At 38.4% G+C, this 24926-nt stretch overlaps 2 protein-coding genes across 3 annotated transcripts in view; both read right to left on the reverse strand.

Annotated features, from left to right (window-relative positions):
* usta (uronyl 2-sulfotransferase a) overlaps positions 1-1777 on the reverse strand; it is a 101620-nt gene extending 99843 nt beyond the window's left edge. The window contains exon 1 of one of the 2 annotated variants that reach the window (XM_056481702.1): positions 1191-1777. In XM_056481702.1, the coding sequence (XP_056337677.1) occupies positions 1191-1416 (226 nt within the window). In that variant the 5' untranslated portion in view covers positions 1417-1777. The remainder of the gene's footprint in view (positions 1-1190) is intronic. The other variant, XM_056481703.1, reaches the window with a different exon arrangement.
* A 1140-nt stretch (positions 1778-2917) lies between these two features.
* LOC130247372 (SAM and SH3 domain-containing protein 1-like) overlaps positions 2918-24926 on the reverse strand; it is a 30430-nt gene continuing 8421 nt past the window's right edge. Inside the window, 15 exon segments of the mRNA XM_056480600.1 lie at positions 2918-6323; positions 6776-6907; positions 10140-11116; positions 14104-14232; positions 15643-15793; positions 17326-17408; positions 17411-17534; positions 18920-19089; positions 20023-20155; positions 20800-20937; positions 21086-21157; positions 22868-22906; positions 22908-23059; positions 23062-23268; positions 23622-23733. Coding sequence (XP_056336575.1) covers positions 6063-6323; positions 6776-6907; positions 10140-11116; positions 14104-14232; positions 15643-15793; positions 17326-17408; positions 17411-17534; positions 18920-19089; positions 20023-20155; positions 20800-20937; positions 21086-21157; positions 22868-22906; positions 22908-23059; positions 23062-23268; positions 23622-23733 — 2880 coding nt within the window. The 3' untranslated portion in view covers positions 2918-6062.

Below are 24926 nucleotides of genomic sequence, written 5' to 3' on the forward strand. Positions count from 1 at the left end.
TCAAGGAGAAAACAACATATCATAGTTTTTATTTTTAAAGCTTTAGTTGGTAAATTACCACAGTGTATTTCTAGTTTGTTGGAGTACTAATCAAATACTTACAATACCAGATCAGCAGATATACTCTTACTTAAGATGCCATTTTTTCACACAGAGTTAGGTCGATCTGCATTCTCTAAGTATGCTCCATATGTATGGAATGAGCTTCAAGATATACTACATATGAAATCCATCCCATCTATCGCTATATTTAAAAACCTTTTAAAGACTCTCAATTTAGAACAGTGTACATGTTTTAACAATTCATTATGGTTTATACTATTTTTGTGCTCGTCTATGTGTTGTGACATGTATTTTTATTTATTTTTTTGTAACTTTGTTCTATGCTGCCTGTCTTGACCAGGACTCCCTGGTAGATAAGATATTGTATCTCAATGATACATTCCTGGAAAAATAAATAAATACATTTAAAAAGACAGCATTTATCTAACATCTAAATGCCCTTAAGCTAGCTTAAAACTCATTTAACACATAAAAGACTGAAACAACACAACTGATGTCTGTTAGGTTAAGAGAGACACGGCATGATATCGTGGTTTGTTTATTTTGACAGAAGGAACAAGACCTGTACTATGAATACTGCTTATGTGTTAAGGTTACATAACTGACTGACTAGCTGACATAAAGATAATGAAAACTATTTCTAGTTAAAGGAATAGTTAACCCAAAATACACTTCTGTTATTATTTATTAGTGTTTCTTCCAGTCTCAAACCACGTTGATAAAAAGATATATGCCATTAAAGTGACTAGTGTGATTGAGGCTGTCATTATACTGTATGTCCCCCAGACAGGTTTAAATCTGTGATGGAGAGTAAACGACAGAATAATTTTCATTTTTGGTGAACTCTCTCTCTCTCCCTTTTAAATTAAACTTCTCAAATGTAAAACCCTAAAAGCCTCACAACCAAAACCTCAATGACTCCACTACACACGTTTGCGTAAAGGTGAGGACGCAGAAACGCAAACCTGTCCAAACACGTCTAGCCTACGCAAGAAAAACGCGCAGAAAGAAACATGAGGATATCCATCCAGCGTCTCCCTCGGCGACACACAGCGGAAATGTTGGACACTCGGATTCAGCTACAAGTGTCGGAACAGGAGAAAGCGAGAGGAAGAGGGAAGTCTTACCGAGATACTGCCTGATCTCCAGCAGAACTTTAGGGGGTCCTCCGTTCAGCTGGTAAAAGAGCGAGCCGAGGCAGAAGAGCAGCAGTGTGGCCATGCAGAAAGCATAATCGCGCAGGGAGAAGCGAAGCCTGAGAGCCGACAACCAGAATCCTCTCCTGCTGTTCCGATCTGTGCCGTGACTCGCGCTGTGATTGTTTAGACGGGAACTGCTGCTGTGATTCTTCATCGTCTCCTCACATGGAAGCGCAGAGAATGGTCGTCACCCATCCGCCTCTTCAGATAAAAACTTTTCGGTCAACATTTAATCACCAACCAAAAGCCCCTTCACGGATCGATGCGCGTGAACGAATCCGTTCAGAGGTTCGCCTTTCCCTCGGTCGTGTTTTCTCGTCTGCTCTTGCTGAGCTATTTTTGCGAATGAAGTTGGGAATCCATCCTCTGCTTTTTGGGGTTAGTGTCGGTGTCAGATTACCAAATGTGGAGGAAAAAGTTCAACCGGAGGATGGACTCAAGCTCACGCGCTGCCGTGTGCCGTTCAGCTCCACCAGGCGGAAGACGCGGGAAATCGCCTGTGAATCATCACTGATGAGAGCAGCTGAGGGAAAACTACAAAACACACACTTTCTGCTGCAAAATCTCCTATTATTTATGCTAATACAGAAATTGTAATAAAACAGGCCCCCGTCTTTAATAAAAAACGATGTGCAATAGCTATTTAATATCGATTTATCATCATATTGTCATATGTATTTATCATATCTATTTATAATCATATGTACTTTATCCTGAGCTCCTGAAAAAAATCCTTATGTAATTTTCACACTGGGTAAATAAAGCTCATTCTTTTCGTTTCTTTTTTCTTTTCTTTTCTTTTCTTTTCTTTTCTTTTCCTATCTATCTATCTATCTATCTATCTATCTATCTATCTATCTATCTATCTATCTATCTATCAAAATGGCAAAAGCAGACTTCAGTATAAAAACAGTGCTGTGTTTTTGGTAAAAAGTTTCAGGTCAGGAAGGGCAAGAAGGATAGAAACATTTTAATTAAATATCATTTCAGCCAAGAGCAAAGTTCATGACTGAGCAGTTTTAGACAATAGAAACAAGCTAAACTAAATCTGACTCTTTCTGCTGTTCGAGTAAGTGTCAGAATGATAAAGCAGTCTGCTTCACAATGCTTTCCTTTATAGTGCAACACAATATCTTTTATTATTAGAGAGGCATTCTAAATCAAGTGGATTGACTTTATTTAACCCGCTGGTGATATAATCATGCACGATCGTTGCCAAATTAAAAGGCAAAAAGGGCTCAAATAATATGCCTCCTTTTTAGCTTTAAGCAGTGTTTGCTATTGTTTTGGCGGTTCATTCCGCTGTGGCAACCCCCGATGAATAAAGGGACTAAGCCAAAGGAAAATGAATGAGTGAATGAATGCTTTTGTTTCTCCAGGCTCTAGTTTCTTGTGAGTTTTGTTATTATTATCTATCTATCTATCTATCTATCTATCTATCTATCTATCTATCTATCTATCTATCTATCTATCTATCTATCTATCTATCTATCTATGCCCTTTGTATTATTTTGATGAAGATGAAGTTTTACATTTGAAGAAACACGTCTGGAGTCAATAAGTTCTGCAAATAAAGTCTGGAGACAATAAGATTTTTGAGTAGACATCTGAATATTGTAATACAGAGTGACACCGAAGTATAGAAACCAACCAAATGTAGGATATTCTTCTTTATTTCACCTCAAATGGACAAATATTTTAAGACATTTTTTTGTTTGTAAATACACAAGCAAAACTTTATAGACAATCATTAGCGAACCAGATAAAATCATTTTTATACATATATTTTACAATGGTCACTGGAGCATGTCACTACCGCTAACTACAGGTGAAAGAGTATTGCTCTATGATGTATAGTACAGCTAATAATTACATTTGATGCAAAAGCAAAAATCAAAAATAAGTTATTTAAATATCAATTACATATACAGAATGTGCAACCTCGGTTAATCATTTCATATATGTAATCAAGACCCGGTTTGATGTCATTTAAATGGAAATAATTAACCGGACATGGTTAGTTCTGTAATGAATTAAGACGTGATTATAGTTTTAAACAGAGATTCGATATTTAAACAGCCCGCTCCAACCATCCACATTTCACCTGAAAACAAAAGAAAACTGTAAATGTGTCAATTTGTAATCTCATTTTCTCCACAATGGAGTTAAAAAACGTTCATTCTTTAATAAAGTGCATTTTTACAGTAACATCATGAAATATATTTTCAATTTTAAATACATAAAAGCCTCATTGTTATCAAAGCACTCAAGCAGTTTTGAAGGCATCCGTTCTGATATAAAGGAATCCATCGATTCTCTACTGCTTTTTAAAATCTCCAGAGTTACAGTCTATAAATTGTGCTGCGTTAGATACAAAAGACTAAATGGCATGGGGAGAAATACAATTCTAAAGGTAGCATTCAAAAAGACAGCACTTGATATAAATCGCAAGGCCTTGGGGAAGCATGACGAGTGTCTTTCTGTAATTGGAAAACTAGAAGATGTTTAGAAGCATCTACACTACCTAACAAAAGTCTTGTCGTCTATCCAAGTTTTAGGAACAACAAATAATAACTTGTCTTCTAGTTGATCATTTGGTATCAGAAGTGGCTTATATAAAGGGCAAAGGCCTCTAGATTGTGCTTATTTTACCAAAATAAAATATGATTATGCCTTGATTTTTAATTATTTAATTAGGACAGTAAGGTCTGACTTTGCTTAGACAAAAGTCTTGTCACTTAACACAAATAATGTACAGTATAGAATATAAAGTCATGGTGTTGTGGAAAAATAATTAATATTGTGTATGACTCCCATGAGAGTGGAGGACTGCATCAATACATCTCTGCAATGACTCTAATAATTTATTAATAGAGCCATCTAAAATGGCAAAGAAAGCGTTCATCAAAATTCTTTGAATTTATCTTCAATGCCTCCTCCATCTTACCCAGACATGCTCAATAATGTTCAGATCTGGTGACTGGGCTGGCCAATCCTGGGGCACCTTGACCTTCTTTGTTTCAGGAACTTTGATGTGGAGGCTGAAGTATGAGAAGGAGCGCTATCTTGCTGAAGAATTGGCACTCTCCTGTGGTTTGCAATGTAATGGGCAGAACAAATGTCTTGATACAGTACAGGCTGTTGCCATCCATTCTGCAGATCTCTCGCATGCCTTCATGCTGAATGTAACCCCAAACCAAGATTTTTCCCTTACCAAACTTGACTGATTTCTATGAGAATCTTGGGTCCATGTGGGTTCCAGTTCAACAGATTCATCTGAAAAATCTACTTTTCCAAATGATCAACTAGAAGTCAAGCTATTATTTGTTGCTCTTACAACTGTGATCGACGACAAGACTTTTGTCAGGTAGTGTAAGTGTTTTTTTCTCAGTCAAAAACAATCTTGCTTCATTGTGCTTAATTTAAAATGATGTCCTAAATCTGTGACATCATACTAATGCCTAAATGACGTCACTAACAGACGTCAGCTAACATTGTAGTATTGGTTTAGAAACGAGTCTGCCAGATTCTGACTGTGTTTGATGAGAGAATATCCTCTACCGAACACCAGATGTGTGAAAATTTGTGTTATATCCATCCTTAGTTACCGTATAACACAATAGTCTCCCTGAAACACACACATCAATGTGTTAAATAACAAAAAAAGAAAGACAAAAATAGATCTAGTGGAAGAATCACTCTTGGACTTAAATCATCATTACTTCTCACATACCAAAACAATACGCGACTGACTTTCATTTATAAAATCTAACAAATAAACACTGCATCCCAATTTTGGACACCTTTGAATGATGGCTGAAGCCACACTCGTCTAAGTTAGTCATGATCAGATTTGATTGACTTGTATTTTAAGGCTAAGACTGTGTGCTTTTCAAGAGCTCGAGGCCTTTTTTTTTTGTTGTTCTTTTCTTCAAGATTTAAAATATCTTCAACACCCCAGTCAAAGTGCAAGGCAATCTGGGGCGAATGGAAAATAAACAAAATAAACTAACAAAAATGTACACTCCAGCAAGAATATTACAGCTGTGTGATGCATCATTCGCATCAGAGATGAATATGATAAGAGGTACACAATATGCATGAGTATAGCTTTCAAGATAACAGGCAACATAAATCGATACGGTAACAAACGCTGATATGTTGAATATTGTGTGATTAGAAGACTGGGAAGGTTAAATGTGCTGTGAATATACAGTATCATATTAAGCGGAATATAAGGAGTAACCATGACGAATGCTTGTTCAAACACAAACACGAAACCCTTGACCAACTATTGGCCTGAAATCAAAATAATGTGCATCGCTCTGAATATCCCCAACATGGCAACATCGTGTTTTTTGGGGGAATTTGACTCGACACTTATCTTTTCATATACATAATCTTAAGCTTTGAGAGAGAGAAAAAAGTTTATATCAACAAAACCTGCATGAAACGACATTGCTTTGGCCAGATGACTTACTCTTGATGTGCTTCATAAAGCACTTAACATTTGTACTTAAATTTTTCTAAATAAAACTCTCACTTTCTGAAAAAGCAAGAGTGGGGTACAGTCTTTAAATTCATACAAAAGCATAAAATCTCCAGAAAAAAGGTGTGCTTTCATTCGACAGGCGGTCCTTTCAGGCCAAAACTAGATCATCTGTTAATCGGCCCACGATAACAGTCCTTGGAAGCCAGATTTCCAAAAATGCCAAAAAACTGGTGTGGAAAAAATTCGGCAGTCGTTCAGGTCAGTTACTTTGATCCGTTTCCTCAAGTTTATAAGCGCTCGTATCAGTATTATGACTGTCCTGAGCTGGTGGCTGAGACTAGTTGAGCTTCACTGAGAAGAATTCGTATGTGATGTTCCTTCTTCAGGCCTGCATCTCTCGCTTGCGCCTCATTTAAAGAAGACACACGACTCAACGTGTCAAAGCCAGCAGCCAATAGAGGCGCAGAATACATAGGCATTCCGATGGACACGAGCCAATCAGAAACTGAGCTCAAATGAACCGGAGACACTGGCTTCCGACACATGTCAGTCAAACCTCCTGAGGGAATCTGCGGGAAAATTAAAAACACAAGGGTCAATGCTAATGCAGTTGAGTATCACCAAACTACAGTAAACCATTCAATCTGTAACTCAGGCATCACGGTGGCACATTGAGTAGCACAATCGCCTCACAGCAAGAAGGTCGCTGGTTTGAGCCTCGGCTGGGTCAGTTGGCATTTCTTTGTGGAGTTTGCATGTTCTCCCTGCGTCCGCGTGGGTTTCCTTCGGGTGCTCCGGTTACCCCACGGTCCAAAGACATGTGAATTGGGTAAGCTAAATCTTCCAGAGTGTATGGCTGTGAATGAGTGTGTATGGATGTTTCCCAGTGATGGGTTGCAGATGGAAGGGCATCCGCTGCCTAAAACATGTGCTGGATAAGTTGGCGGTTCATTCTGCTGTGGCAACCCCAGATTATTAAAGGGACTAAGCCAAAAAGAAAATGAATGAATCTGTAACTCACAGCCATGCGGTGCTCCTTGCGGAGTTGTTTAACTCTGATTTGATCCAGACTGGACGCCACGTCCTTCGCTGGCTGCTGGAAGTCCTCTGAGTACCTCTGTACTAAGAGCTGAGGAATACCACACCGGCCGTGCTGAGAAACACAGAGAGAGAGAAAGAGAAAGATTAGCCAAACAAAATCTAGCAACGTTCACCACCTCACAAATGGAAAACACCTCTAGAAAGCTTACAGCCCCGTACAGTCCTTAAGAGAGACACGAATTCAGTCCTCAAAATATCAAAAATGAGGAGAATGTTCTAACGCTGGACTGTTTCAAGCTAAGCCATGATTAGCGCTTAGCTAATGCTCAATTCGTCTCAGACTGTGGACTTTGAATAACAACAGAAATTATCAGATCATAAAGTTTACTTCATGTGGCTTTTTAATTGATTTTACGCTTGGTGGAGACCGAGCACACTTGGAAACCAAGGTTGACTCACAAACAAGCTAACTTTATGTGGCAATTAGAGCATTACGAGGCAAGCGCGGCTAAATTGTTTGTTTAATTTGAGATTTAGTGCTCTAATGCTAACATCAGCCTGTGCAGCGCAACCTAGACGCAGTTTAATCATCTTCAGCAAGCCTTTGTTAGCATGCCAAATGGCCATCTTGCATTTCCAAATTAGACAACGTGACTTTGTAGTATTGCAAAGCAAGCACTTTTAGCATTGTCAAGCATTAGTCTGCCATCTTTGTGAAACAATTAACAATCTAAACACAGCACATTGATTGTGCTCCTCTGGCAAGCTACAAGAGGAGAATGTATACACTTTAAATTACACACACAACAGCTTGTTAACTGAGAGATTAAATGTGCTCAAATACATTCAAACCATTTCTTGTGCCCAATTTGGGATACATCCGATAGGCTGTGGGTCTAGGCATAATTGGATTGGCTGCCAATAAAAAGCACTAAAACTCCAGGCAGTCGGTTTGGTTTGAAACCACAAGCTGCTCTAGTGTTTTCATATTAAAGAGGGGATATTTTTCACCTCTTATTCACCTTCTTGTGTACAGTAAACTCAAAGAAGAGATTTGGAATCAGACTTGGTCTTCGATGAATGTACTGTAGATATTTACACACCAAGAACATGTGACGTATGCTCTGTGGATCCTGAAATCTCTGCTTTTAATGTACTCTAATGTGCCTTCCAATCCTTCCACTTTCCCCAGTGATTTTGCTGGCATGACTTAAAGGATACAGGATATGTGATAGTTTTGTCTGTGCTGAGCCATGCATTTAGACATTTAAAAACAGCAAAGAAAATAAAAGGACGATTAATTGTTCAGAGACTGTAGGAAAGACCTGCTTTAGGTACTATAGCGATGTCTTACAAGTTAAAGAGTGGAAATTAGTGTTTGGATGAGCGTTGATTAAAATGCATGCTTCTTTCCTTTTCTTTTGACACTTCGAAATGAAGTTCCAACAGTAAATGGAAGGAAAATATAAACCGGCCGTGACTTTCCAGGGACAGTGGCATGGCTAAGTCAAGCCCCCTACTGTTAATCATTGTGCTTCTGTTTAGTCTGCTAATCTTTTTATAACTGCTCCAGTGCTGCCATTTTCCACATCATTTTTACCATATGACGCAGTTCATGAAAACTTGCTGTCACTTCCATAAGAAATCCATGAGACGGTACATGAAATCTCTGAAGAGGCTTTACTGCCCCAGCTGGTAGTAGTTGTGTGTGTGGGTTAGGGGGACTGCTCCTTACCGGAAGAGGGTGGGGACCACTATCTGCCCCTTTAACCAATCATTTTTAAAGTACCATTTTAGTGCCATTTTGGGAGATATGACACAAATCCAATATCATGATGCAAGTCATCTCATATCCTGATACTATTTACCAGAGATGCAAAACTAGGGCCTGTGGGTCAAAGTTGCTCCATGGTAACCTTTGATTTAGCCCACCATCCCATCTCAGAAGAGAGGAAGAATGATGGGGATGGTTTAGAGATTGTTATTTCAAAACTAATCTAACCTTTTGTTTTATTGTTAAAAGTGGACTGAAATTAAATACTTCAATTAAATGAAGTAAATAAATCAGATTTAGTTTAAATGTACATAGTGTCACCTGACGGACAGAGGACAAATCAAAGCAAAGGGAGATTCTGCTTCACTAGTATATTCAGCATTGAACTCCACTGTGTTATAAATGCAATTGTTTATTATTTTATTGCAATAAGTTATCTTATTAGATGTTACACTGCATTACTTAATATGATTTAAAGTAATGTTTTTTAATAAATTAGGAAATTACCCATGGCAACTTTAATGTCATATAGTTTGGTATATTTACCTTCGGCCCACAGCTCTCAATGATATTAGGTTTTTTGGCCCTTAATACAAAAAAGCTTCAGCACCCCTGCTATATACAGTAATGTATATATAATACCATTACAAAATATAATACCATTACTGTAAATACACTTCTAAAACTAAAGATTGCAGGTCCAACATAAATATAAAAAACAATATACAGTTGAAGTCAGAATAATCTGTAACTTAAATTTTTCCCAAATGATATTTAACAGAGCAAGGAAATTTTCACAGTATGTCTGACAATATTTTTTCTTCTGGAGAAAGACTTATTTGTTTTATTTTGGCTAGAAAAAAAGCAGTTTTCAATTTTTAAACACCATTTTAAGGTCAAAATTATTAGCCCCTTTAAGCTATGTTTTTTCCGATAGTCTACAGAACAAACCATCATTATACAATAACTTGCCTAATTACCCTAACCTGCTTAGTTAACCCAATTAACCTAGTTAAGCCTTTAAATGTCGCTATAAGCTGTATAGAAGTGTCTTGAAAAATATCTAGTCAAATATTATTTACTGTCATCATAGCAAAGATAAAATAAATCAGTTATTAGAAATGAGTTATTAAAACTATTATGTTTAGAAATGTTTTGTAAAAGTCTTCTCTCTGTTAAACAAAAATTGGGGGGAAAAGATAAACAGGTGGGTTAATAATTCAGTGGGGCTAATAATTCTGACTTCAACTGTATATACGGTCTTAATTTCAATCACAAAATTTCAGTCCTTTACACAACAACCACCAATCCACAGGGAACGCAAACACACTTCTGTGGATACATGGGCAAGCTAATCAAAGTCTTTAAACCAGAGGTGGGCAAGTTTGGCCCTGGTAAGTCACAGAACGGCAGAATTTTGATTCATCCTTAATTAAAATGCAGAACTGTTGCTTTTCAGGGCTATATCTGAAGACATCTGCTGGTGTTGCCACCTCTGATTCTGACCCAACCAACAATTGTGATGGCAACAGCCTTCATTACACTCATTCATAGTGAAACAAAGACTTACTTTATCAGAGTAAGGCTCCTCTGTGAGGTCGATCCCTTCAGAGTGCATCCTGTCTTCCAGCAAAGTCTCTAGGTCAAGCATCTTGGCATGGGAGATCTTCCTGCTGAGAGCGACTTTAGCTCCATGGATTTGAGGACATGCTGATTCAGGCAGGTCAGACAGCCACGGTGGGCTCAGAGGTGCTGCAGATTCACCTAGTGATGCTGGGGTTGATGGGGTACTCTCAGAGGGAGAGGGGGTGGTCGGGGAGTATATGGGCTTTGGGGGAAGGGTTGGAGTGTTTGGCACTGAACCGGACAGCACCAGCGGAGGGTGTCGCAGACCATTCGGCAAACGTTCTTTGGACTTTTTAGCAGGCACAGGAGGTGGGATGGGCGGCTTTTTAGGGTGAGTCCTTGGAGCTGGGCTTGTCGGAGCAGAGACAGGTTGACGGACTAAGCTCTGAGAAGCAGGCAATGAACTGACCGGACTCACAGGAAGCTGTGTGGGAACCGTAGGCCTCTGCAAGGAGCCAGTCTGCCTTTTAGCCATATTGGTCTTCTCATCCTGTTTGGAGTCTACAAGATCTGCTTTCTTTTCTTTTGTGCTGCTCTCAAGCCTGCCTCTATCTTCACTGCCCTGCTGGTCCTTCCTTTGATCGAAGGCCTGCTCCCAGTGGATATCCCCCAGAGAATGAGAGCGCTTCCAAGAGTCAAGGGTCTCCTGGGGACTGTCCAGCTCCTCACAGCTTCTGCTGACAGGAATCCGGCAGGTTTGACCTGCTGCTGAGCCCTTCTTGAGGCCAAGGTTTCGCAGACTGAAGCCCTTCATGGGTCGGGGCAGAAAGGTCTTCGGGAACTTGCGCTCCTTCTTGGCCTGCTGTTGAAGAGCTTCAGTGGAGCAAGTCATGGGAAGAGTGGGATAATCTGGAGACTTTACATCCCCGCAATCAAACCCCGATGATCCACGGCTGTGGCGCAATGCCTTTCGGCTCTTACCTGAAACAGAAAATTGTGCTTTCACATAAATTTATCAATCACATATACTTCCTCTATTAAAAGTTTGGATAATACTTCAAATATTTTTGATTACTAAAAATAACTCTGTCCTAAAATTTATGAGCAGAAACATGTGAAACCAAACAACTGCAATCTGAAATAATGTGATGAAAGCAGAGCATTTTGTCTCATTGTTTATTAGACTGTCAGAAATTAACCTGCAAAAATTGTACCTATTGTTCAACAGCTCATCATGAGACATTATCATCAGTTATCTTACCTACCCTTAAATGGTGGATATTTTACCTATATGAACAGATTTCCTACTGAAAATGAATATTGAAGAGGATACAGGGTTTAATTTTAGCACATTGTTTAGAGTTCTGTGCTAAACAATGTTTAGAGAATATTCTGCTCAACCTGTCAATTTAGTAGAGTAGAAGCTAATTTAAAGGAAAGTTTTAAAGACAAACTTTTTCTTAAGAACAATATATTTTTCCACAACAAAACTATCAATGTGTGCATAGTAAATTGTGTCAAATGTAATTGTATCTGAATTGAGTACATATCAGAAACTAGCATCACATAGCATATTAAAGGAATACCAGTGTGCTCAAGCGACAAGCTAAAACTATATATGGTATATAAGATTGTAGTATATACGTTTGGAATCTGCGAGTGATTTGATGATAGACAAATGTTTTGTTAAACTATGCTTTTAACATGCAACAATGTACTAATAGCACAAGCTATGAGAAGGTATAAATGTATATTCAAAAGACTTGTGGCCACATTTGTTACCTGTACCCAGAGACCAATTTCATTAGTTGAATTGTGTAATACAGAATTGTCAGGAATTACTAAAGGGTTCGTTTTAAGTTAAAGGCTGGCTGAGTGTTAACTATGAGTGTTAAGATGAAGAAAACCACTAGTCAACATAATACTTATTTTGAAATTTGCATTTGCAAATTTGTTCTGCCCACTATCTTCATTAAATAAACAATCTATTCTGAGTAAAGTGCTTAGTTAAGGTTCTATAGAATCTATTTAAATGGTCACGAAACACCGAAACCCATTTTTAAGATGTTGACAGTCATATGTGGGTCCCACGTAGCTAAAAACACTATTAGGACACATATATTTCACAAAAAAGGGAAAATTAGTTGTTTATGCGTTATTTTGAGCAAATTCGTTCTTCCAGTTTGAAATGAAATTTTGAAGTCATGGTGATTAGATCCTTGTGTGAATTCCAGTGTAGAGACTGGCTGTCTGTACCAGCGAGTACAACGTGACGTCATTGAGTTTTTTTATCATTAATTCATAAGAAAGACTTGGTTTGAACCAATCAGCATGGTCTATTGTGAATGAGGTGCAACTTCATTAATATGCATGATAGCTTCAAAGTTTTTACCTGTTACAGTGTTCAGAGAGACGCCACGTTGTGTTGCCAATTGTAATTAAATATTCAATAAATAATTATAACTCACCCACTTTCATGACGTTTTCAAACTAGAGGTGTGAAAACACCCTGCTGAGACAGGGGGGGTTTCATGGCCCTTTAAGGTTTACAGAGGCACAACACTTGAATAGTTTATAATAAAATGACAAATGAGTCCTTAAGGATCTGATATAAATGTTCCAATGATTATGACATGTTGAGAAACGATGCGAGAAGAATGGTGTAAATTTAAAACAATTAAAACTGCATTTAAAGCATTTGTCCTTGGATATCAATCATACTTATGCACAACAAGGAATTTACAACACACTGATGGTGAAAGAGTAAAAAAAATCTATTAGTTGACTACTTCAAAATTAAGTAAACCCATTGCCTTGAAATTAATAATTAAATGAAGTATGCACATAATTCTAAAAAATCTGAATTAGTTACAACAGGTTTACTCATTTCTAAAAAAAGAAAATCAACTTGTCGCTTTAAGGAAATGGGTTTATTCATGATTTTGAAGTAAAGTAAATAATAGCTTTTTAGTGCAAGATTAAATAGAAAGAGATCTAAATTGCTGCTCAAAGAAGAAATGAATGGAAAAGTGATCAGCTCAAATAAAATACTATCTGGAGGTGAAAAAAGCAAGAGATGAAAAAAGCAAGCAGACAAGAATGCAAGAGATCACAGAATGGGTTTATTTTCCACATTGGCAGATTGCACATATTTTTGATTCGTTCTAAACAGTCATACTTTACTCCCACACACACACACGTGCGCACACGTTCACGCACACACAGACTCATATACTGACACACACACACACAAGAAAAGAAGGGATCAGCCAGTGTTATAAGATTCCAGCAGGAGGTTAAAAAGACAAGAGAATAGCGAAAACAAACACTGAACTTCTTTAGAAATAACAGAATGACATACAGTCATCTTCTCTTAGATAAAATCTTCTAAAAATAGACTCGGCTCCTACTTTTACACAATCTACATAAAATCCCACCCTCCACTTGTGTGCAGCTGCTATTCATTTACTATATTTTTGTATTCATAAAGTCTTTTTTTTCCGTTTTCAGGCACATAAGAACTTGTGCAATATGACCACAACAAACACCACACACAAACATGGAGTGATACTTCTTGAAATGGCAAAGAGAGGGAGGAAGAGAGATGTTAAATACAGTCTGTAATGTGGTTTTGTCATGTAGAACATTCTCAAAATCTTCCTCTTCCTTCTGTCTCTCTTTAGATTTCAGCGAATGTACGTTCACTAATTAGCAATAGCAAGTGATTTCAATCTCTACCAGAATGGAAGAAAGCAGAAGCTGGATAAGAGCGTTAAAAGAGAGGAATGATGGCAGAGCGCCTCTGGAATAGAGAAGCAGATGTGACTGACAGACAGACAGGATTGGGTTAAATCCAGATGTGATGACAGGCTCTCATTGGCTGTTAGGATGGTGTCATGGCGTTGCTACACTAGGCTGGGCATGGTAGATGCAGTTGATATGGAGAGGCTAGACAAGAGCCTGGTTACCATTCTCTAGGTTTTCATTGCTTTCGTAGCAACCAGAGTCCCGTGGAGAGTCAGCCATGAGGCCACGGCCCTCACAGAGGAGCTTCTCCTGAGAGCCAGAAAGAGCGCTGCGCTCCGGATCACTGCTGCCTACAACAAACACACACAAAGATAAGATCAAAAAATGCACACACTTGCTATTAAAGCTCATTTTCATCCATTGATAAATGATGCACATGTTTGAATTATTCAGATATTTGTGGGTTTCATAAACATTTAATATTTAGAGTATTTAATGAGAAAGCGTACATGAATGACTTTTCAAACGCTTTGAGACAATACGATTTTCAGAGATACTTCTAAGGTTATTGAGTTGAATTTATTGTCATATAAACTTCAATGGCTTCAATAGGGAAAAAAAAATCAAATGTAATATAGCGCATTTATCGTGTACGGCCATACACCCAATCAGCGATTCACAATCATGGAGAGGTTTGGTCAGTGTGCATAGTACCACACACCAGTGCCAGTGCGCTCACCACAAACCAGCTATAGGGAAGTGGATAGACAGTGATCGATCGGGATGATTGGGAGGTCATGATGGAGGGAATTTGGCCAGGACACCCCTACTCTTTACCAGGAGTGCCATGGGATTTTTAAAGTCTCCCCAGATAAAAAAAAAAAAGTTGTCTCATAACATTAACAATAGAGCACTGCAAAAAATGTTAAACAATGTTAAACAACGGCAATAAACAACTTCATATTTACCAAATAATACGGACAATTAGGAATAATGTGAAATATGGAAACATTTATGATATAATATAATATATTAATATTAAGAAGCACTGTTTTGAACATTGACTTTTTATATCAGCTATATTAATGTACCATCTTTTGGCGCAGTGGGTAGTGCTGTCGCCTCACAGCAAGAAGGTCGATGGATCAAGCCTCGGCTGGGTGAGTTGGCATTTCTGTGTGGAGTTTGCATGTTCCCCCACAAGTCCATGCGGTACAGGTGAATTGGGTAGGCTAAATTGTCAGTAGTGTATGTTTGTGAACGAGAGTGTTTGGGTGTTTCCCAGTGATGGGTTGCAGCTGGAAGGGCATCTGCTGCGTAAAACATGCTGGATAAGTCTTATTTCAAAATATACTAATATTATTTTTTTTATAATAAATAAATAAATAAATATTAGCCATCCAGTGAAAAAATCTTTTATAACAAAGCGTGAATTTTTTCAACACATTTTCAAACAGTTTTACTAACTAATTTCTCCAATTCTTCACAAATTCTAACTTTATTCTTTCCAAGAAGACAGTATACATCATATTTGACTAGTTATTTAGCAAGATACTAGTATTTAGTCTAAAGTGCAATTTAAGATGCAATTAGGTTTGTTATTGGAAAACAGTGGTTTGTGTAAAAAATATTTCAGGAAATACTGAGAAAATGTCTCTTAAACCCCACTTTGAAAGTATTCGAAAAAAGAATGAAAATTTCACAGGAGGGCAAATAATTTTGACTTCAACTGTTTCTATTTTTTCCCTTTGTGTACTCACTGTCATAATCCTGCAGCAGTTCTACAGCTGTCATCAGTACGGCTCGGTGTTGTGGGTCTTTGATGTTGAGCTCATCCAGATCTTCTTCCTCTAGTAACTTAAACGTGTCCAGATCTTCATACCCATTAAACAGAAATGTTGGCATGTGCTCCTAAAACACACACATATATACATTCACAGGTTACACACCTCATAGAACAGAGAACACCATGAAGGACCCTTACAGCTAAAAACAGCCCACTCCACCCTGGCAGCTCATCCAGGGCAGGATTTATGCATGGGAATGTTTCCACATTTCAGACTCTTTTCTGACAACCAACCAACTATCATTATAGTTCATTAACACACTAAAACAACACAACGGGGCTTCAAATGTGTGTCTATTGTGTGTAACCATAAGCTCTGTCATGTGATGTAATAATGCAGGAGACTGTGGGAGGTCTAAAGGGTGTGTATGTCTCTGTGTTTAAATAAAAATTTTAACTGGCACGGGGAAATGACCTCGTCCCACATTCTCATAGTTAATGTGCGCTTTAACAGGAGCTGACCATCTTTTCACACTAGCAGACGCTTTTTCATTTTGTCATCACTCTCCACCCTGCTCTTACATTCAGACAGTGGAGATTAAAGATGAGATGCACATTCAGATAATTATAGATATACTGACTCAAGTTTGAAACATCTTAAGGCATTTCTTGCGATATAAAATTTCCTTAAAGAAAGGCTATTATTATTGTTTTTTTTTTTCGTATTTTATTTTAATGATCATATTAAACCAGGTAAGATATATCTTTCTGAAATAATTCAAATCTAATTCAGGCTAAAATAAAACTGTCAAAATGCAAACACTCAGTTTTAAAACATTTTGACTGAATGAAATCCTCGGCAGATATTCTGATTGATATTCGCTGTTGTCATTTCCCATGCTTGTTTCTGCTCCTGCCATTAGTGTTTATTTTTTTAACTCTCTGCTCTGAGACTCACTGCTCTTGGTTCACCTTTTGGCCCGGTCTTGCCAATAGCAAGATAAAGATAGTATGGACCAATCTGACTGGTCAACCAACCTATCCTTGCAACACAAAATGTTTGTCACATAAACTAATTATACAGTTAGGTAGTTTTTTTGGACAGACACAATTCTAACATTTTTGGCTCTATACACCAACACAATCGATTTGAAATGAAACGAACAAGATGTGCTTTAACTGCAGACTGTCAGCTTTAATCTGAGGGTATTTACATCCAAATCAGATGAATGCTGTAAAAATGACAACAGTTTGCATATTGCCTCCCACTTGTTAAGGGTCCAAAAGCTAATTGGACAATTGGCTTCTAAGCTATTCCATGGCCAGTTGTGTGTTATTCCCTCATTATCCCAATTACAATGAGCAGATAAAAGGTACAGAGTTCATTTCAAGTGTGCTATTTGCATTTGGAATCTTTTACTGTCAACTCTCAAGATGAGATCCAAAGAGCTGTCACTATCAGTCAAGCAAGCCATCTTAGGCTGAAAAAACAAACAAGCCAATCAGAGAGATAGCAAAAACAGCAGGCCTGGCCAAAACAACAGTTTGTAACATTCTTAAAAGAAAAAAACGCACCCGTTACCTTTATATAGATATTGCATTCACTATATAATTTCCCCATTGTGCAGCCCTACTTTGTATGTGGTCTGTATTTCACCTTCAGGTTGATTCTCTCCAGAAGCTCCTCGACTGAGCTGGGTTTGGGTGGTCGGCCCTTCTTCCTCCTGCGAACAGCTCGTTGGGCTTCTCCTCTTCCTCTGCCAGCACATCCACATAGATGAACTTAAACGTGCCCACTTTGTTATTGAGCAGACCCATCCACGTGCCCATAGGCGGCTTACTGATGATGTCAATCACATCTCCTCTCTTTAGGAAAAAAAAAAAGAAATTTTGTTAGATACAAAGTTGAAAGTCTAAAAAAAATTATGTCCAAAAATGCATAGAGTGTAGAGAGAACTTAAATACAAATGGAAAAAAAATGATTATTTTTTTTTTTACTTATGAATATTAATAAATAAAAAAAATTTAATATTGAAAATTACATTTCTTTTTATCAAAATATATGGCATGGCATTTATAGCATATATTTTTTTTACCTTCTCAAAAAAAATTCATGCACATTTTAAAAAAATCAATTAAAAAGCTACACAGACACACACACACAGACGCACGCACGCACGCGCACACACACACACACAGTTTCTCTTGGGAACTCCAGGACAGAAATGTCCCCACAGAAACCTGTTAAAATGTCAATATTTCTCTCCAGTGTCTTTTAAGCAAAAAGTCATTTATTTTTTTGGCAATGTCCATGCTTAAAAAAGAAAAAGTGTTTTAGCAATTTATTTCAGGTATGGCCTGTGGATAAAATCAGTGTGCGAATTATACATTGCCGATAAAGGGGGTCAACTTTTTCGGGTAACGTAACTGCAGTTTGTGTAATACAAGTTTCAGTCATTTTCGTATTCATTTAAATCACATCTAATTTAGTGTCTGACCTACAGTCTCCTCTGATTAGTTATTCCAGAGGTTGCTGGAGGTCAAACTATACAAACTAAGCATCTTATTTTACTGTATTTTAGGCTATATGTTGATATCAACATCAATTTACCTAAAAGTGTCTTGTGAACATTTACATTGTCTATCGATGCTCGAGATCATTTTAGACTGTTGAATGATTATTTTTTTCTCTTATAGAATGATTGGTGCGATTATGTATTCACAGTGGAATTAACCATTATAGGGGTGGTCAAATGTATATTTAAATTATCCGTTATTTTAATCATTAACATTATTATTTAAAATACAGATCAGCGTGAACTATTTCTCACTATTAAAGGGCTGACCCCCCCATACACCTTCTTTTGATGTCCTTCAGGGGGGATTAAGCATTAATAAGGGGGGTCAATCTCCCCTAAACCCCCTGTAATTTGCACCCTGGATAAAACGATTGCCTTTATGCTGTTTGTTGTTGTTTTGTTTTATAATTACATAGGTGCATTTCTATGAATAGAAGAGTTTGTTGGACTAATACTGGTAAAAGAATATATGTTAAAGTATATAAAATATTAAGTTTATATGAGTTTTGACACCAATATTTTTGTCCACTATGGATCCATGTGACTTTTTTCAATAAATACACAAGGCTTATTTATTTTCTAAGTTACCTGTTATTTTTTTATTCTTAATCACAATAGGTAGAAAGGGTCTACAACGAAAATTGGGATTATAGGTTAAGTTTAGTTCAGAACCTTGAGCTTGAGAGAGTCTGTATCATATGGACTGGGTGTGAAGTCAGTGTGAACTCTTGCTCTGCCACAGAACGGGCCTCTGTATGGAGGCTCTTCATCATCACCATCCTCACTCCTCACACTCTCTCTGTTACTGGCTGATGAGTCTGTGGTGCTCACCGTCTGCCCACCTGAAAGAAGACCAGATCCAAAGGTTAAATAGCTGCTGTCCTTCACCAGGCTGCTGAGAAAAACATCTGATCTGTGGGCTCATTCATGTCCATTCAAGTCCACTGATTACATTACTTGCTCACACTTACCATTTTTTCAACAAAAAAAGAAAGGTGTTTAGTTTCAGTTGAAGAAGTTGGATGCTATAATTACACACTTCTTGTGCTCTATGGAGCAGAGTAGACAAGCAGATTCACTTCTGCAACATAACCATGGCAGAGATCCAGAGATGCATCGATATCTAACTAACTCCATTCTCAGCAAAATTAAATCCAAGTTGGAAACAAATTCCTCTGACCACAATGTTTTGCACGGGAAAATGGCATTGCATTGGAAAGGAGATCTTAAGTGTTTGTCATGGGGGAGTTCCTGGTGCCATTTTGACTTAAAACACAAAATATTGCACAAAACTAAAAATATGGCACTGTCCTGGATATTTTGTAAGTTCTGTTGTAAAATATAGTTCATAAAAACCTTTTTCTGCTTTAAATCGTAAGATTTGGACTCAGGAAGGACACCATAATTGCTAACGAACCAGGATATATTCTTTTCTGTTTTAGTCTACAAAACTACACATGAACAGATCTTAAAGGAGTATATATCACTTACAGAATGACTGGACAACACCATTGACTTCCATTCCAGGTCACCACTGACTTCCATAGTATTTTTTTCTTATACTAATCTATACCATTTTTTTAAAATATCTCCCTTTGAGTTTTGTAAATGATGACAATTTTCATCCTGGAAGGGAACTACTGCTTTAAATAATTGCAAATTGGCAAATTATTCAAATAAAACCATTAACATGCATTTAAACTTCAACACAGTGTTTAGATGACACCAAGTATGAGCAATAGCATGGTCCATTTAAAGACCACACACACACTTACTCATTGAGCTTTGGCCACTAAGGGAGCTACGCAGACTCTCCACAGACCCTCCGGCCTTGAGCTTGGGCTTCTCAAGGGAATCCGTGTCTGGTTGAGGAGACTGAGGACAACTGGGAGTCCCATCTGGACTGGACTGTACAGATTCAAATGAGAGAAAGTGCATTATTATTATTATTATTATTATTATTATTATTATTATTATTATAATTAGATAAATTATAAAACAAATGACAGTAGGTAAGTGCTTAAGGCAACAGCTGCATCACAGCTGTGAGATCATGCTTTTGTGGAGCAAAGCAATAAGTTGCCGCTAAGTTCATTGCACACAATTGCCACTAGGTGGACCTACAACATAATATATGAGTCCATGGAGCAAGACATGAAGAACAAATCTGTTGGCACATGAAGTAATAAGTGCATCCACACATAACACACAGATCTATACTAATAGATAAGATATAAATCATGTGAATGTTTCCACAGAAGCAGCAATTGGTGCATTATTAGTCACAAATCTTATCCAGCATGTGAATCCGGGCCTTGTGTGTTTATCCATCACTGCCAGGGAGTTTGGGGTGTGTTAAATTGGACTGAGTTTGTTTTCAAGCTCCTGGCTACATAAAGAGATGTTTGACCCTAGTTTGAAACACAGAAAGTGGGGCACACGTGTGCAACTTTCCCCTGGAGTAAAGGCAGGTCTTACCTTTGAAAAAGAATGTTATACAGCACATAAAGCAAAGCAGTCAAAGCAAGCAGCATCTGTTTGTGTGTGTGTACCTGTTCAGAGAGAGACCCGACATATTTCTTGGACATGCGTTTCCTCATAGTCTCTTTGACAGACTTGACTTTCTTCCCTATGGAGATACGGGACGTGGTGGGAGACTTCACGCCATCCCTGTACAGAGCCTCCTGCTCCTTATGTCAGAGAGAAACAGAGAGTAAGAAAGAGAGTGATTAAGCCCCTGAGAGCCAGCTGATCAACACAATTGGACGACAAACACTGCAGCTGCATGTGAGAGCCGAGACAGAGAGGAAGCGAGAGAAAGAGAGCATCTGTACTCACGCTAGGCTCTGCTGTGTTGACCACATGGAGGGAACGATTAGACAGGTCAAATCCTCCAAAGCTACATGTTCTCTGCACAAAAAGAGACATAATTATAGTGAATTCACAATCAAAGGAATATATTGCTAGAGAGTCATCTAAATGTTTCACAAAAAGTCTCAGCGTTTCATGCTTGTCTGTGTAATGGAAAGCACACATTTTTAAATGACAAACTGCCAAAAGAAATAGCTCATGATATGACCTGATTTCCTATAACAACAAATTAAATCTTGTTGTTGAACATTACATAATTACACCAATGCTTTCTTGTAAAACCTTGAAAAAACTTACATTTATGTTGAATAAATAATGGAAAAAAGACCAATGTAAACTAATTTCACAGCAATGTAAACGTTCAATGCTCAAATACAAGTGATATATTCAATTGAAATAGATTAGCTATTTACTTCATGCCGTTTGGTTAAAGTTCTACAAAAGTTGCAGATTCAAAAATGTCCTGTTCGCTACAAAATTATAAGAAGTTCTTGAATGTTTCATGGAATAACATCATGCATTTTCAAAACAAGACAAAAAGCTCAATAAAATAGAATGGCACATCCAAAAAATAAAACAATTCAGAAAATTTCAGCATTCATGCCCAAAGCCGAAAGGCATTTCCAACCCAAAATGGATGAAAGAGTTCACTGATGAAGATCACGGTCATATTCACATTCACTATGAATGACGGCGAGGATCCGCAGATGGCAGACTCTACAAAGCTGCAGAAGGAACTCTACAGTACTGGTTTCTGCTTTCACTGCTCTCCACTGTCTCTCAGGGACTGTGAGTTTTCAATTATGCTCCGACACACATGACTGATTACAAGACAAGAGGTCAAGAAATGAAAGGGAAAAGCTCAGGATGGGGAAAGATAAGAGCCTCTGTGTTATCACATTCTATTTCACTTCTATAGCTTTTGAGATTATGAAATATTGGCTCCGTACTGCAGTAATGCGAGTCTATAGAATGAGAAGAGATCAAGGCTAACTAACAATCTAAGGGATTTCTAGCTTTCATTATCAATCCAGTGATAAGATTAAAACAATTTACGACAGCGCAGTCCATCCTTAAACAATCAGACTGTCTTGAAATACAACCGCCTCTGAACTGTACCCTACTGAGCTTCTCTTCTGCAGCTTTGCAGCAGCCTGTTCCTCCAGTGCAGCAGGGGGCACTGTAGATCTGCTCTTCCGGCACACTCACAGACTTCTGCTGGATGCGCAAGAGCACGCGCTTGGTGCAGCGGTCCATGCTGGATGCCCACTTCCTGTTGGCATCTCTTTCATCCTCCAGAAGCCAACGTCTGTCTGCTTTGCCTCAGTGTGACCGGCCTAACCAGCCCGGTCCAGTTCAAGTGTCCATACAGGCTGCGCTCCACCACATATGTGATGTTGAGCTCACTAACTGCCGTCCTTCCTTTGAGACGCCTCGGTGGAAACAGCCAGCTGCCCACTACCCCGCTCCCACAGCTCTTCCCCTTCTCCCTGGCTAGCGGAAGCTCACGAGTGGGAGGAGAGGCAGGCAGGGTGGAAGAGGGTGTGGTTTTCGGAGCGTTTGCAGGAACGTTGGTAAAGCAGGTGTTTGGTAGAGTATGCATAGTTCCGGGTCAGGCTTATTACGCTGCCACATGGAAACGGGTGGCCGCTTGGTGTTGTTGATGTCATCTAAAGACACCAGGAGGGGGTGTGGCTTTGGGCGGGGCCTAGTGAGGCCATAAAAGGCGTAGACGCTGTCAGTACTTACCCCATGAGATAGAGATGACAAGGCCTTCCGCATCTCCTCCGTCTGTAGCCGAGCGGGAGACTTTAGCATTGTCGTCTCCCAAACCGTCCAATTCTGAAAACGAGGAGCCACTGCCCCCCGCTACACCCAGCCCAGACCCGGCACTGCTCTTGCGTGCTGGCCGGATCAGGCCGTGGGGATGTGTGCTGGAGCCTTGACTAATTTGTGAGCAGGTTTCCAGGTGTCAAGGCTGCTGGTGGAGGGCGAGGTGTTCAGGCTGTCCGTGTCCCCGTCCAGAGAGAGCTGCTCTTGGGCAAGTGAGGACAAAGAGGAGTCTGTACACTTGGCCGGCTTCTTGTGGATTTCTGCATATAGTGCGTTTATATCATCGCATATAGGAGCTGCATCCAGACTGAGTGAATCTGCAGGAAAAAGAAGATTAAAACAAACTGAAACAGGACAAATTTACACTCAAAATTATTAAAATATTTTTACTAGAAATGTATTTGATGCACAGAACGTACAAACTGATTTATCCAAAACAGAAACTGAAATAGAAATGTTTTACTTTGAATTAGGTATTTATTGCATCTTCCAGAAAAAAATACTTAAATATATGCACTAAAGTATTAAATATAATACTTAATAAAGTCTTGAAAAAATCCCAGAGTTGCCAAATTCAATATAAAACACTCATCAGTTTATCAATCAAACACCAGTTGATGCCAGATGGACAATAGTTTTTCCAGATACCTTGTGAGCCATGTCCTCTTGCTGTCATCCACTTTGATGAGTTTCTTGCGAACACGTCGAGTGGAGTTCACCAGCTTGTGAAGCCTTTTGAATTTCACAGAGTCCTCCTGCTCATCATCTGACTGATCCACAGACTAAAGAGGAAACAAAAACTCAACTTCAGTATTATTCATCTCCTGGGAAGAAAAAAAAGGGTAACATTCATAAGTAGACATACACAAAAACAAAAGATGATGGTTTCAATGGGTACAGATAATGACATGTTTAGGATGCTTTGACATGAGGCGACATGACTTAGGAAAACTTGCAGAATGGAGTTATGTGTTATGAAGTTGAGTTCCAAGAAACACACAAGTCTTGCTATTTTACATGACAAATGAACATGAGTGAGCATTTGTGGTGGGAAAAATCCTCTTCAAATTTCAAATGAATAACACAGATAGGGGTTTACCGTTGAGATGATTTATGATTGGATCATGTTCTCAAACAAACATCTAGCATAACCTAATCTAACATTTAACACAGTAAAAGGAAGATTTAATACTGAAACCTCTAATCCACCAAGACAAAGCCTGTTAATCCTTACAACTGTCTCAAACTTGCAAATTTCACTTTTGAAAACAGTCAATCACTAAAATAACATTCTGTTCACAGCAAAAGTACACCACGTTATAAGATGATGACATGCAGTTGTGATCACAGGATAGATTCTATGCTGACCACAGACCACCAGAAGAGATTAAGCTGTTTTGACCAATATCAATGAATGGCAAATCTATCTGTTCATCCCAGAACACCACAGACTTAAGTGTTTCATCAAAACATTGAGGCTGAATGTGATCTGTTACTGGAAACCTAAAGCTCAACCACAGACACAGTTTCTTGGCTCACAATGAATGATATTAATCATAGCCACAATGGCCCAGTCAAAAAGTGAAATGTAATGATGGTTAAAAAAATCAGAAGTCCAACACTCAATATCATGACTCATTGAGCACCAATTCAGAGAAACAGAACAAAAAACTAAATTAACAATATGGAGAAAATAGCATCTGAAGGACTTTGATAGAAGCTTGATACAAAAATGATCTGCTTCTCAAATTCAGTCTCCGTTAAGGTAACAAAATCACTTCTCAAACAGGAGCAAAGGACGAAAGAAAGAGAAAAACGGAAATAGAAATGTATCCAGCAGTGTTCCTACCAGCAGTTGTTTCCTTTAGGTTGGACGTTAGCCGCTCATGCTAAAAAAAAACACAACACCATCTTACACCGAGACCAACACAAACTGTAAACAGTTTTTGAAGGAAACCCTGGAAATATCTGGAGG

This window comes from Danio aesculapii, chromosome 20 (assembly GCF_903798145.1).
Source record: "Danio aesculapii chromosome 20, fDanAes4.1, whole genome shotgun sequence".
NCBI lineage: Eukaryota > Metazoa > Chordata > Actinopteri > Cypriniformes > Danionidae > Danio > Danio aesculapii.